Source organism: Sphaeramia orbicularis, chromosome 9 (genome assembly GCF_902148855.1).
Source record: "Sphaeramia orbicularis chromosome 9, fSphaOr1.1, whole genome shotgun sequence".
NCBI lineage: Eukaryota > Metazoa > Chordata > Actinopteri > Kurtiformes > Apogonidae > Sphaeramia > Sphaeramia orbicularis.
Genome location: NC_043965.1, coordinates 54,533,115 through 54,548,326, shown reverse-complemented (window position 1 = coordinate 54,548,326; position 15,212 = coordinate 54,533,115). Strand labels below are relative to the sequence as shown.

The 15,212-nt window shown below is 40.0% G+C and overlaps 1 protein-coding gene across 1 annotated transcript in view; it reads left to right on the top strand.

Annotated features, from left to right (window-relative positions):
• LOC115426257 (NACHT, LRR and PYD domains-containing protein 12-like) overlaps positions 1-15,212 on the top strand; it is a 37,862-nt gene that overhangs the window by 10,057 nt on the left and 12,593 nt on the right. Inside the window, 1 exon segment of the mRNA XM_030144257.1 lies at positions 8,367-8,540. Coding sequence (XP_030000117.1) covers positions 8,367-8,540 — 174 coding nt within the window.

Genomic DNA, 15,212 nt, shown 5'->3' with positions numbered 1-15,212 from the left:
AAATCAAAGACTTCGACTTGTGTTTAATCACTCCATTTATTATTTCCCAAAACACACTGAGACAGGAGACTGTCAGACGCAGTCTCGGCCTGTCACAGACTGTGGGATTTCTCCGGTCCAACAGCTGCTGATGCCCGTCCTCGGCCGTGTCCTCACCTGTACTCACCCAAGTCACCAGAGGACATTGTGAGGGCAATCTGCGGCATCAATGAGCACCTAGACCGACTAATAAATGTTCCCACAGACATTAATATTACATTAAATGCATCAACAAGTGAATTGTGTGTCCTTGTCTCTTCATGTGGTTGAAATTGGATCCTGTTCGGATGGCAGGATTGGTATTGATGGGTCCAGGGTCTGGTTCTGGTTCTGGTGGTGGATGTGCTGCTGTGGCAGTAGGATGACGTGTCAGTGTGTTCATTGTTCATCTGTGTATCTCTGATGTGCACATCAATCAGAGGAATGACCTTTTTCACATTATTAACAGTTTCTCAGTATTACCTCTAAGTGTCTCCAATGGTTCCAAAGCACTAGAAACATGCGTACGCCAGCTGTGAAGTTGGCATGGAGGACCACACATTTCCACAGTCATGTCACTCTTTGTACATCTGAATGTGAGCATGGAAAAGGGCATACGCCATGTTTTTGTGCATACGCAACCTTTATACGTGAGGCCCCTGATGTTCTGCATGAAGAGGATATAGCATTGAGCTTTTTTTCAACTCCAGTCCCTGGTTGGTCTTTTCAACAGAAATACATTTACCATATAAATACCAATAACATCAAACATTATAAACAACAGCATAAAAAACAATATAAAAGCCCATTTACATCACACACTTTCACACACATTAAAATCCTCAAAGAAAAGGTGAGAAAAAGATAAAATATTCTGACCTGACCAAGCATGATCCATTTTCAAAATGGGTTGATTGTAGTTTTGTTTTCATCCAGTTCTGAACCTTTGCTGTGAATCTTTTGTCGTCTGTGATCAGTTTTAGTTCGTATGGCGTTGCGTTCCAGATGTGGAACTGGTAAAATAGGGATTGGCTGATGGTTACTAATACTGTCCTGACTTCCTGATTTAAAAACAGGTATGACGACGTTTTTTTCCAACCAGAAGGAAATTTACAGGATGTAATGGAGACATTAATGGGATGGGTCAGTGCTTTAATGAATATGTGTCTGTGTGTTTGACAAAGGAAGTACTCATGTTCTGGATAGATCCAGGTTTAAGCCAGGACCTGGCAGGTCCAAGCGTTATCTGGGTCTGGCAGATCCAGGTGCCAGGTCCAGGTGCCAGCCTGAGTGTTTGATTGACAGTATGTTGTGGTCCCACAGATCTGACCTGCTGTTCAAACATGGCAGATCCTGGATTAAGTCCTGATCCAGGAGTAGAAGTCCCGACAGTATTTTGGCTGTGTACACTCTGCCGTGATGAGGTTTTCTGAACATCCTTGTTTTTGCTGCTTTCACACCGGCCTTTTAAAGAGGAGATACTGTGCAGATGAAGCGTCCATCTCCAGACATCTCCAGCTTTGGAGGTTCACATGTGATTCAGTTGACTATAATACCCATCTTGTTGAAGGTCCAGACACTTGGGCTGCAACTAATGACTAACTTTACTGTCGACTCATATAAACATATTACAAACTGAAAAACAAAACAAACAAAAGCTCTTATTTCTATTCATTACAGCAATAAAATACTGAAGTGTCTGACTGGATGTGTGAAGGACAGACGAGGGTTTATTCCACACTAGTTGTAAAAACGATGAAGGGTGATGTTGAAGGGCTGATTGAAATGAAATGAAATGATGAAATTCTTTATTCAGTCATCACATAATCCAACCAGTGTCAACACTCCAAACATTACTAACAGGTTAGAGAGTGAAAAGGCACAGGCAGAAGCAGAATGCTTATATTAATGCCTGTCCGACAGAACAAATTCAGTTACCCAGCATTCAATACAGAAAAAAGAAAAAAACAACAATGCATACAACCAAACAAACAAGCAAAAACATAAAAAAGTGAAACTAAACCAGAAATATAGAAAACTTAACCAACCAAATTAATGGTAATTTAATGTAGAGTCGAAAATAAATTATTTACTTATTACTTATTAGATCTTAACAATTGTATCCTTCAAAAATTGCCCTACATACCATTTTTTTACATATCAAAAATGAGCTCCACATTCTTAAATCCATGCTGGACTCATTCCATAGCTGAACTCCAACACATATACATATACATATTCTTTAGTCTCTTTTTTAGCTTTTTGTTCAACAAATTTACAAACATCTCGCAAATCCTATTTAGACTGTGTTGAGAAGAACCTTTGTACACAGACAGGGAGTCACTTTAATTTGGCTTTATACATTATTTGCAGTATTTTATAGTAAACCAAATCATTAAATTTCATAATATGGGATTTCATAAACAGTTCATCAGTATGTTCATAGTAACCAGCCTTATTAATAATACATATGGCTGATTTTTGAGGGAGGACTATAGCATTTACATTTGTTTTATACGTCCAGCCCCATACTCCCACACAATAGGACATATAAGGAAGTCAAAGCCAACAGTAAATTATATGTGGTGCCTTATGGTTGAGTAGATTTCTGGACTTATACAAGGTTGTCATTGACTTTGCAATCTTCCCTTTAATATATATCTAATATGTTGTTTCCATGTTAATTTGTGATCAATGACAACCCCTAAAAATTTTATATTGAACATTCTTTCAATTTCAGCATCACATATTTTTATTGTAATATCTCCATCAATTTCTTTTCAGTTTCCAAGAACCATAAATTTAGTTTTTTTTTTAATGTTAAAGCTCTACCTACTGATGTGGCATTTCTCACAGCACTTAATAAAAGTTTGAACATGAACAACCCGCCTCCCTCCAAAGCCCCACCCCCTTCCCTCTGCCTGAGCTCTGAGGCTCCTCCTCCTCTCTCCTACTCTCATCTGATGCGCGATGGAAACGGAGGAGGAAGCAGAGGTGGAGGTCCGGTCTGTTTTGGCGTGTCCGCGGACCCCTCCCTCAGTAATCAGATGCATCATCCACCTGCCGCGGGCCCGCGGCTCCTGTTCCATCAGTAGACCTGGTCCATCAGTAGACCTGTTCCATCAGTAGACCTGTTCCATCAGTAGACCTGTTCCATCAGTAGACCTAGTCTGTGCAGTACTGGGTCAGTGTCTTCACTGCAGTGCCCAGGGGATGGGCGCGCGCACTGTGAACGCGCGGCCTCCGCGAATTTTCCGTGGACATTTGAGGTTTCATAGTCCATACAATTGTCATCCTACATCATCGTACATGTGTGACACCATGTACATGCACCTGTATGAGTCCCACCGTCAGAAAAGCTGAGCTTTATGCAGACCTGTTCAGTCCAGTACAGCTGACTTCCGGACTTTTATCTCCATCTTTCATTCATCAGACTCCCGTTTGTTCCCCTCAGTTGTCGTTTCTGTTCATAAATCCATTTTTTCCCTTCCACATGTGCATTTGAGTTCTATCCAAACACATCCTAGACAGTAGACTGTGGTCAGCGACAGGAGAAGCAGCGCCAGTGAAGTGTCAGATTCAGAGGGACACATCGGATGCGAGGCGGTGATAGTGGATCGGATGCTGGATGACCGTAATGGATGATTGACAGGAGGCTCAGTCAGGTTTGGCCAATTATTTCATTCAGACCGACTAAAATGATTGGTTAGACTTTTATTAGAAATATATGAGAATTAAACATTTTTGAGTTTCAATGCCTGGTGGATTTCTTTTACATTTTAGTTTGACACACACTTATTAGGAGCATTTTAAGATGACAAAAGAAAGGTGTAAAAATCCCACATCATACGGTATAGCTTTAAGTGACAATCTATTGACATCAAACAAAGTTTTAAGAATTTCTAAATCCCTTTCTACCATGGACAAAAGTTCATTTAAATTTTTCCCAGAACAGGACATATTTGTATCATCTGTGAAAATAATAAATTTTAATAATTCAGTGACATTACAAATATCATTAATATAGAGTAGAAAAAGGTTTGGACCAATCACTGATCCTTGGGGTATGCCACAGGTGACCTTCCTGTATTGTGACATAGTATTGTTAATTTGTACATATTGCTGTCCGTTTTCCAAGTAACTTTTCAGCCAAGAATAAGCCACACCTCTTATCCTGTACTTCCCCAGTTTTCTCAATAACATGCTCTGATCTATTGTATCAAATGCCTTCTGTAAATCAGTATAAATACCAACTGAATATTCCTCATATTCATTTGCCTTTGCTATTTCATCTACCATCTCCATGACTGCATAGTCAGTAGTTCTATTCTCCCTGAAGCCATATTGATGTTCACTCAATATTTTATATTTTTCAGTAAAAAGATCCAGTTGTTTAGCAAATCATTTCTCTAATATTTCTGAGAACTGGGGAAGAAGGGACACTGGTCTGTAGTTATCAATGCAATGCTCATCTCCATGTTTGAATACTGGTATAACCTTTGCTGTTTTCATGTTATTTGGAAAAACACCTTCTTGGAAGGACAGATTACATATATAGGTCAGAGGGCTTACAATTTGGCCAATGACTTCTTTACCAATTGCCATATCAATTGAATGCATATCAGTTTTGTTTTTGAATTTTCTTTCTGTCTCAATTTTATCAGTTTCATCAATTCTGTAAAGGAACTGTTACGGAAATGTTTTTCTCTACTGCTGGTGAATAATGAAATAGAGACATCTGCCGGCCGACAATATTTTATTTCTTTGCAAAGAAAGGTCAGTTCTGCACACGAGCGGCGTTTGTGAAGAAAAGACAAAGAGCTTCTCACAAGGTCCACCTTTTATAGGGTGAATCACATTTGCAAGTGACACCTCCAGTCTCCTCAAAGGGCCTTTTGTTACCTTGCAAGAAAATTTACACACACAGTAGGGGAATTTAGGTAGGGAGACGGGAAAGTTAGCATGCAGTGGGGGGTATTCAGAAAATTAGCATGCAATTGGGAAGAGTGATCAGGAACAGAGACAGGAAAGTTAGCATGTAGTGGGGGTATTCATAAAGTTAGCATGCAGTGGGGAAGGGTGATCAGGAAAGGAGACGGGAACAAAAAGCGGAATCAGATAAAAAAGTAAACATTCCATTACAGAACATAGTATTGCTGTTACCTTTAATGAGATTGTCAAATAAATTTTGTTTATCCACAGGCACAGTAATTTTACTGGCCAAAGTACAACCAACCCCTACAAAGTAATTGTTGAACTCTTCAGCAATGCTTTTTAAAGTGTCTACTGTATCACCTGAGTCATTTAAGAAATTACTGGGGTATTCTGATTTGTTGTGTGTATTTTGAATGATACGATTAGTTACTTTCAAAGTCATTTTAATGTTGTTTTTACTGTCCTCTAACAATTTGTTGTAATATTCCATCTTCTGTTTTCTCATAATGGAAGTCAGTGTGTTCTTATACAGCTTATACTTTTTCTCATTTTCACTGGTTCTTAGATGTAAACATTTCTTACATAAAAGTTTTTCTTTTTACACGCCTTTTGTAGGCTCTTAGTCATCCAAGGTTTTCCTTTGTATTTTTCCTTCACCCAACACTTTCTAATAGGACAATGTTTGTTGTATAGCTGTAAATATAGACACAAATGCATCCTAGGCCTGAGTAGGATCCTCCACATACACATCATTTCAGTTACACTTTGTTAAATCCATCTGTAAAGCCTCAATTCTTTCTCGAGTCCTTATTCTCACCAATTTACAAGTAGACTCACTCACACCAACAGAAGATTGAACCTTTAAACTATGCAGTAGAACAAATATGGGAAAATGACCACTAATATCACTTCAGAATATACCACTTGTGTCTGGGCCATGCACATTAGTGTAAATATTATCAATGAGTGTGGCACTTTCTTTGGTTATCCCAGAAGGTTTGTTAATAAGTGGCCTTAAATCAAAACTAAACATTATATTACAAAAGTCATTTGTTGGTGAATTTTCATTCCATTTCAAAAGGTCAATATTAAAGTCTCCACAAACAAAAAATGATTTTTTAAATCACAAAATCCTCCAAGGATATCAACTAAAGTGTTCATAAACTGATCCATACAAGAACCAGGTGTTCTATATATGCAACTCAAGAAAATATTCTTGAATTTGGGAGTCTGTATTTCAATTGTCAAACTTTCCATTACTTCGTCAACAATTGTGGTATCAATTTCCTTACATTGAAGATCCTTTTGTACAAAAAAAAGCAACTTCACCACTGGTTTTATTTATCCGGTTAGCATAGACAGTATCATACCCTTCTAATACCCTTTGTTATCCAAGTCTCACTTATTGCATTCATTCATTCATTCATTCATTTTCTGAACCTGCTTTATCCTCACTAGGGTCACGGGGGTCGCTTGGAGCCTATCCCAGCTACATAGGGGCGAAGGCGGGGTACACCCTGGACAAGTCGCCAGTTCATCGCAGGGCTTCACTTATTGCAATTACTTGAAATTTATGTGTCACGGGTTCGGGTTTCCCAGATTAAAAAAAGATGATGGCTCAGTCGTCAAACTATTTTCTGTGATTTTATTCAGCACCACTTTTACCAGAATAAACATGAAAAATTAATTACAATACAAAACTAAAGTATACACAAGGGAAAAACATCCACCCTCACCAGAAGTTCACAGCATGGAGAACAAACCCTGTCTGCCCATCTGACAGAAAAACCCCTCATTAAACATTAAATACTCTTAGCCCCTCCCCCGGGCATACCAAATTAATAAAAAAGAGGGTTTTAACAAAAACTTAAAAACTCAGGAAAAAATAATTTACCAAATAAGCACATCCAATAACAGAAATATTATACTAACAAAATGCCCTCCATTTGGCATTTACTTTAAATGTAAATATCATGAAAATCAACATAATTGAATAATTAGGAAAAAAAATAAACTAGTCCAGGTCACCTGACCTCCAACGGCGCGCCACAATGCGCCATAAAAGGGCTAAGCAGGCAGTGCTTCGGTTCGCCACCCAGAGTGGTGAACGGAGGCGGAAGGTACGGCCGGATCAGCGTCTGGTGAGTCTGAGTTTGTGAGTGTAAGTGTAGGCGTCGAGTGTGCACCCTCGACCGCACTACTCATGGAAAAAAAAAAAAAAAGTTCAGAACGGGGAATGTGGGGAGAAACTACTTTCCCGCACGTCCATTGAAGCAGGTCTCTGTGGGACACTGGCACTCTACACATGCCGCCTCCTCCCACAGAGACACGGGGAGAACGCACCGTGCGGGAGACAGTGACGTGGCGTCTACGGCCACTCCGTCACATTATGTTTAAGTGATTCCAAATACTCTTTAATTTCTAAGACATTTGCATACAGACTTCTGCTGTTAAAATGTATTACTGAAAAATCCTCCAAATTAAAATGATCAAATGAATTCTCTGAGTAATATTCCAAATTTAAGTTATAATCATCATAGAGATTTTCCTTAGGATCAACACTGTTCTGAAAACTAAATGGTTTAAGGTCAGTTAAACTGAACAAATGTAGCTCCTCATTTACATTTTTAACTTGGGAGTTTTCATATCCAAGGAGAGCATTACCCTCATCTTCTTCAACAGAACAGTGAGAGTCCTCAATTGTCATTCAACAGAAAGGGATTGCAAGTTAGAGCAAGCCATGCACCCCAGACATCTACCAACAACATCATCAACTACACTGATCCAGCTCTTTCAGATTCCGTATCACAACCACCTTGACATTGAATCATTCAAACTTCTGCATTGGCATATGGTCAGATGCAAAACTGGTCAGGGATTCCCTTTATGCTTTTATTTTAGTGTTCAGCAGGATGAATGGATCAGATGATGTAAATCTTAAAGGGAAACAATAGTTCTATAATCCAAACAATTCCAAACATACTTAGGGATATGCAAATAACCACAACATAAAGTACAACTTACTAACATTTATCTGTATCCACTCAATGCATTCATTTAGTCTCTTACTCAAGCTGCATACTCCGTCAAACAAAGGAAAAGTGGGTGTGCTGGGCCTGATTCTTCCTCTTAAATGCTTGGGTGTGGCCTGATAGGTGAGGCTAGGCCCCACCCCTCCTCAAGCATGAAGTGCAGTTTTTAACACTAGTCGTTGCAGCCCTACCAGACACACGATGAGCTGAACAAAGAGTAGACAAATAATCAAATATACAGGCAAGTAGTGGAACCCAAACAACCACTCCTACTGTCAGCAGCATCCTGTTCCTCCCTGAGCTGAGTTCTGTGTGAACTGTGATGGTCCTTCAGTCCAGACCTGACCTGACTGTAATCCAAATATCATCTGTGTCCTCCAGGTTGAGTATCTGTAACCTGTCAGAGAGAAGCTGTGAAGGTCTGTCCTCAGCTCTCAGATCCCAGTCCTGTAGTCTGACACATCTAGACGTCAACAACATGGACCTGAAGGATTCAGGACAGAAGATCCTGTCAGATGGACTAAGGAGTCCAGACTGTAAACTGGAGACTCTCAGGTCAGATAAAGTTAGAATCTGAATTCAATTCTTTCTGATCTGTTGGTCCTGACTGAGTTTTATTAAATCATGTTGTACTTGTTTAAATGAAGGTGTATTAGATCTAGAGCTGCACAATCAAGTCAATCACAAGTGTAATCACTAAATCAACCTGTGTAATTATGAAATGGAAAAAGATGATAATGTAAAGGTCAGGATTGAGGTGGATTTATGATGATCCAAATGGAAAATTAGGGAATAGAAGTTCAACCCCACCTATGTTCTATGGTGATGATTTGGATCTAGTGACTGTTAGGTGCTGTGCACTATTTTTTTCCGGTCTTTTTCTACTTTTGACTTTGGTCGATTTTTGATTGATAATTTTGGAGAGATTTTACCTGGTGAATTTCGTTTCTCTAGGTCACAGGTGTCAAACATGCGTCCCGGGGGCCAAATCCGGCCCGCCAAAGGATCCAGTCCGGCCCTTGGGAGGAATTTGAGAAATGTAAAAATTACACAAAGATATGAACAATCCTTTTAGTTCAGGTTCCACATTCAGACCAATTCAATCTCCAGTGGCAGGACCAGTAAAATACTATCATAATAACTTAGAAATAATGACAACTCCAACTTTTTCTCTTTGTAAATGTAAACTTTTTCATGTATTTACTCTAAAACAAAGCATAACTTTGCAAAAAATGTGAATAAGATGAACAAATATGAACAACCTGAAATGTCTTAAGAGAAGTACGTACATTTTTAACAAGATTCTGCCTGTTACTAAATGTGTTTGTAGATCCACTGTGATCTGTAAGTGACAATGTACGTGTGTAAATGATAAACTGAGGAAGAATATTGTTAAAATTACACTGATTTTTTCAGTTTGTTCAGGTTATTCACATCTGTTGAAAGGATAGTTTGCAGATGTAAACCTTTTCATAATGTAAATTTACTTTTTTTGCTCTGAAACATAGAGAAAAGCTTGGAGTTGACATTATTTGTATATTATATATTATATATTATATATTATATATTATATTGGGTTATTATTTTACTGGTTTGGTGCACTGCAGATCAAATTTAGCTGAATCTGGCCCTTGAACTAGAATGAGTTTGACACCCCTGCTCTAGGTTAACTATTGTTTTGTCCTTTGTTGTATTTCTCTCATTTTTATGTTTAAACTTAATTAGGCCCGAGCCGAGTAAAGCTGGCACAGGGCCTATTGAGTCTGCAGTGGGCGTATGGGGATGAAATCACCAGCGATGCGGTCGCCTTTCGCCACTGTTGCCACTCTCACACATATTCACATTCACGGCACTGAGACCTTTCTGAAGACGTACATGACATGTGCACAAACTGCATATTTACACCTGCTCAGAATGAATGGGAGTCTGTGGGACACGCCCACTCAGGGTCAGTCATGTGGGTGTAAGTGCACGACACATGACATCTGACCCCACAGACATATGGGGGACCTCGAGAGCTTTCAAATAAGGCCAAATATGTGGTTGCCATAGAAACAGCTATATTGTTCTTTCTCAGATTATTATCTTTATTTATTTATTTATTTTTTGTCTTATTTTTCTTTCTCCTGTGCTTTGAGCTCAATTTTGACCCCCTGAACATTTACGAAAACTCACCAAATTTTGCCCAAAATTCAGAAATGTGCAAAATTGAATTTACACTGAACAAAAATATAAATGCCCCATTTTTGTTTTTGCTCCCATTTTTCGTGAGCTGAACTCAAAGATCTAAAACTTTTTCTGTGTACACACAAGGTTTATTTCTCTCAAATATTGTTCACAAATCTGTCTAAATTTGTGTTAGTGAACACTTCTTCTTTGCTGAGATAATCCATCCACCTCACAGCTGTGGCAGATCAAGATGCTGATTAGACAGCAGGATTTTTGCACAGGTGTGCCTTAGGCTGGCCACAATAAAAGGCCACTCCAAAATGTGCGGTTTTATCACACAGCACAATACCACAGATGTCACAAGTTTGGAGGGAATATGCACTGGTCATGCTGACTTCAGGAATCTCCAGCAGAGCTTTTGCCGGTGAATTGAATGTTCATTTCTCTACCAGAAGCCATCTCCAAAGGTGTTTCAGAGAATTCATGAAGAAGACTGTGCGAGGAAAATGGTGGTCACACCAAATACTGACTGGTTTTCTGACCCCCCTGGACCACCCAATACAGTAAAAAAAGTGCACATTTTAGAGTGGCCTTTTATTGTGGCCAGCCTAAGTCACACCTGTGCAATAATCCTGCTGTCTAATCAGCATCTTGATATGCCACACCTGTGAGGTGGATGGATTATCTCAGCAAAGAACAAAGGAGAAGTGCTCACTAACACAGATTTAGACAAATTTATGAACAATATTTGAGAGAAAAGGCCTTTTGTGTACATAGAAAAAGTTTTAGATCTTTGAGTTCAGCTCATGAAAAATGGGAGCAAAAACAAAAGTGGGGCATTTATATTTTCGTTCAGTGTACATATAGGTTTCGTAGATGTCGGTAAAGAAATGTTGCTGCAGCGCCCCCTTGAAAAGAGGAAATGCATTACGTCAAAGGGAGCACGTCCAACATAAAGTTTGTCGTAGAACCACGAAAATCGGTACACAGATTCATCATGAGGAGACAAACAAAAAATATTGTTGTGGCCACGCCCCTAAACCAACCGGAAGTCGGCCATATTGGATTGAAATTTCCAAAATGCTGAGTCAGCGTTTTCGCTGACGTCGTATTTTAACTATCTCCTCCTTGGGCATTTGGCCAAATGAGCTCAAAATTGGTGTACAGTATCTACAGAAGTGGGGCATCCACAGTTGGCTGAATTTTTGGAATCGGTGTCACCGTTCTTGTGTGACGAGGTTACAAACTTTGTGAAGTTTTTTCGAAAATTTACCATTACAAAAATTGCTTCAGCTCAGACATACGAACACTGATTTGGCTCAAATTTCAATCAGACGTCTATCTCCCAGGCCTACACCCATTTATTAAAGAAATTGAAATTTTGCACTATAGCGCCCCCTGCAAATGTACATGTACAAAAATGACATCAGTTTAGACATACAAACACCGATTTGGCTCAAATTTGACCCAGACATCTGTCCCCCAGGCCTACACCTATTTGTCAAAAGAAATTTACATTTCGTACTACAGCGCCCCCTACAAGTTTTTTTTTTTTTTTATTAAAATTGCTTCAGTTCGGACTTATAAACACTGATTTGGCTCAAATTTGACTCAGACATCTATCTCCCAGACCTTCACCCATTTATCAGAAAAAATTGAAATTTGGCTCCATAGCGCCCCCTACAACTTCACCTTTACAATAATTGCTTCAGTTTGGACATACGAACACTGATTTGACTCAAATTTGAATCAGTTGTCAGTCTCCCAGGCCTACACCCATTTATCAAAAGAAAATGCCATTTCGCTCAATAGCGCCCCCTATAAATTTACCTTCATGAAAATTGCATCAGTTCGGACATACGGACACCGATTTGGCTGAAATTTGACTCAGTGGTACATCTCACAGGCCTACAGCCATTCAATGGAACAAATTGAATTTTGGCTCCATAGCGCCCCCTACAGATTTATTTATACAAAAATTTGTTCAGTTCGGACATACGAACACTGATTTGTCTCGAATTTGAGTCAATTGTCAATCTCCCAGGCCTACACCCATTCATTAGAAGACATAAAATTGTGCTAGAGCGCCACCTGCTTAGCGATGGACATACTTGTACTGGATGTGCCCATGGTGAGGGCCTTTAGATGCCACGTGTGGCTTTATTTATTTATTTTTTTCTTCTCCTGCTCTTTGAGCTCAAATTTGACCCCCTGAACATTTACAAAAACTCACCAAATTTTGCCCAAAATTCAGTAGTGCGAAAAATTGAATTTACAGATAGGTTTCGTAGATGTTGGTAAAGAAATGTTGCAGCAGCACCCCCTTGAAAAGTGGAAATACATTACACCAATGGGAGCATATCCCACATAAAGTTTGTTGTAGAGCCACCAAAATCGGTACACAGATTCATCATGAGGAGATAAACAAAAAATATTATTATGGCCACACCCCTAAACCAACCCTTAGTTGGCCATATTGGATTGAAATTTCCAAAATGCTGAGCCAGCGTTTTCGTTGACGTTGTATTTTAACTATCTCCTCCTTGGGCGTTTGGCCAATAATAATAATAATAATAATAATAATACATCAGTTTTATATAGCGCTTTTCTAAGTACTCAAAGACGCTTTACAAAAAACAACCAAGGGACAAACATACATCCAATGGGTAAACAGATACAAAGTTAATGCTAAATGGTAACTGAAGAACAAATACAGAGACAAATATTGATTAAAGAAAAACACACAAAAGAAGGTATGTGAGAGTGGAGGAGGTTGAGCGGGCGGTCAGTTTTCGAATGATGATCTGAAGAGGTGGGATTTGAGTTGGCTTTTGAATGAGGTGACTGTGTCAGAGTTCCGGATGTGAATGGGTAGAGAGTTCCAGAGGGTGGGGCAAAAGCCCTGTCACCCAGGGTACGGAACTTAGTCTTGGTGATGAGGGTGAGAAGGTTAGCACCTGCAGAGCGGAGGTGGCGAGTAGGGGAGTGGCGGTGAAGTAAATCAGTCAGGTAAGGGGGGGCAAGGTTGTGTAGGGCTTTGTAGGTGATGAGGAGGATCTTGAAGTTAATGCGTTGTTGAACAGGGAGCCAATGAAGTTGACGGAGGATGGGTGTGATGTGATTTCTGGAGCAGGAGTGGGTGAGTAACGGGGCGGCTGAGTTCTGAACATACTGTAATTTTTGGAGGGCAGTGGAAGGAAGGCCATAAAGAATGCTATTACAATAATCTAGTCTGGAGGTGATGAAGGCATGGATGAGTGTTTCGGCAGCTGAGGGGGAGAGGGTGGGGCAGAGGCGTGCGATGTTGCGAAGATGAAAGAAGGAAGTTTTGGTGACATGATTGATGTGTGATTTGAAGGAAAGGGTGGGGTCCATAATGATGCCGAGGTTTCTGGCCAGGGGAGAGGGGGTGACTGAGTGACCATCGATGGAGAGTGAGAAATTCTGGGAGGAGGGGAGAAGAGATTGTGGTCCAAAAATGATGATTTCAGTTTTATTGCTGTTGAGTTTGAGAAAGTTGTTTGTCATCCAGGTTTTAATGTCAGTGAGGCAGTTGGTGATGGTGGAGAGAATGGCAGGGGTGATGGCTTTAGTAGAGATGTATAGCTGGGTGTCGTCAGCATAACAGTGAAAGTGGAGACCATGGTGACGGATGATATGACCGAGCGGAAGTATGTACAAGATGAAGAGTATGGGGCCAAGCACAGAGCCTTGAGGGACACCATGTGATACTGGGGTGGTGTGCGATTTGTGGTTGTTGATGGAGATGAAGTGAAATCTGTCGGACAGGTAAGAGGTGAACCAGGAAAGGGCAGAGTCAGTGATTCAAAATGAGCTGAAAATCGGTGTACAGTATCTAGAGAAGTGGGGCATCAAAAGTTAGCTGAATTTTTGGGATCTGTGTCACCGTTTTTTTGTACAAGGTCACAAAGTTTGCGAAGTTTTTCCGAAAATTTACCATTACAAAAATATCTTCAGCTCAGGCGTACGAACACCTATTTTTCTCAAATTTGACTCAGATGTCCATCTCCCAAACCTACACCCATTTATTAAAAGAAATTGAAATTTTGCACTAAAGCGCCCCTGCAAAGTTACCTTTACAGAAATTGCTTCAGTTCAGAAATACAAACACCGATTTGGCTCAAATTTGAATCAGTGTTCAATATCCCAGGCCTACAGCCATTTGTTTGATGAAATTTAAATTTTGCGCTATAGTGCCCCCTATAAAGTTACCTTCACTAAAATTGCTTCAGCTCGGACATACGAACTGGCTCAAATTTGGCTGAAATTTGAGTTAGTTGTCAATCTCCCAGGCCTACACCTATTCATCTGAAAAATTTGAGATTTGGCTCCAGAGCGCCCCCTAGAAATTTATTTTACAAAAATTGGTTCAGTTTTGACATATGATCACCTATTTGCCTCAAATTTGAATCAGCTGCCAGTCTCCCAGGCCTACACCCATTTGTCAGAAGACATTGAAAATTCACACAAAAGCGACCCCTACAAATTTACCTTTACGAAAATTGCATCAGTTCTGACATACAAACACCGATTTAGCTCAAATTTGACTGAGTGGTACATCTCACAGGCCTACACCCATTCAATGGAAGAAATGGAATCTTGGTTGCATAGCGCCCCCTACAGATTAACTTATACAAAAATTTCTTTAGTTCAGACATACAAAGATTTGCTTCAAATTTGAAGCAGTTGTCAATCTCACAGGTCTACATCTATTCATCAGAAGACATCAAAATTTGGTGCTAGAGCACCACCTGCTGAACGATTGACATTCTTGTACTGGATGTGCCTGTGGCGAGGGCCTTTCAATGCGCTTGCGGCTTTAATTGGTTTTGGTGCCACTGGCATTATATAGTCGAGCGCCCGTGGGGCGGCTCTCTCTTTCTCCTCCTCCTCCAGCGATGCCAGTGTCCAGGGTGTGCACGTCGAGGCGCACATCCACTCCACTCCACTTCACTCCACGCAAGTTGTTGCATGCCAGCGTGGCTTTTCGTTAGCTTTTCTTTTTCTTTGGCCAGGTGGAGCCAGACGTCCTGTTTT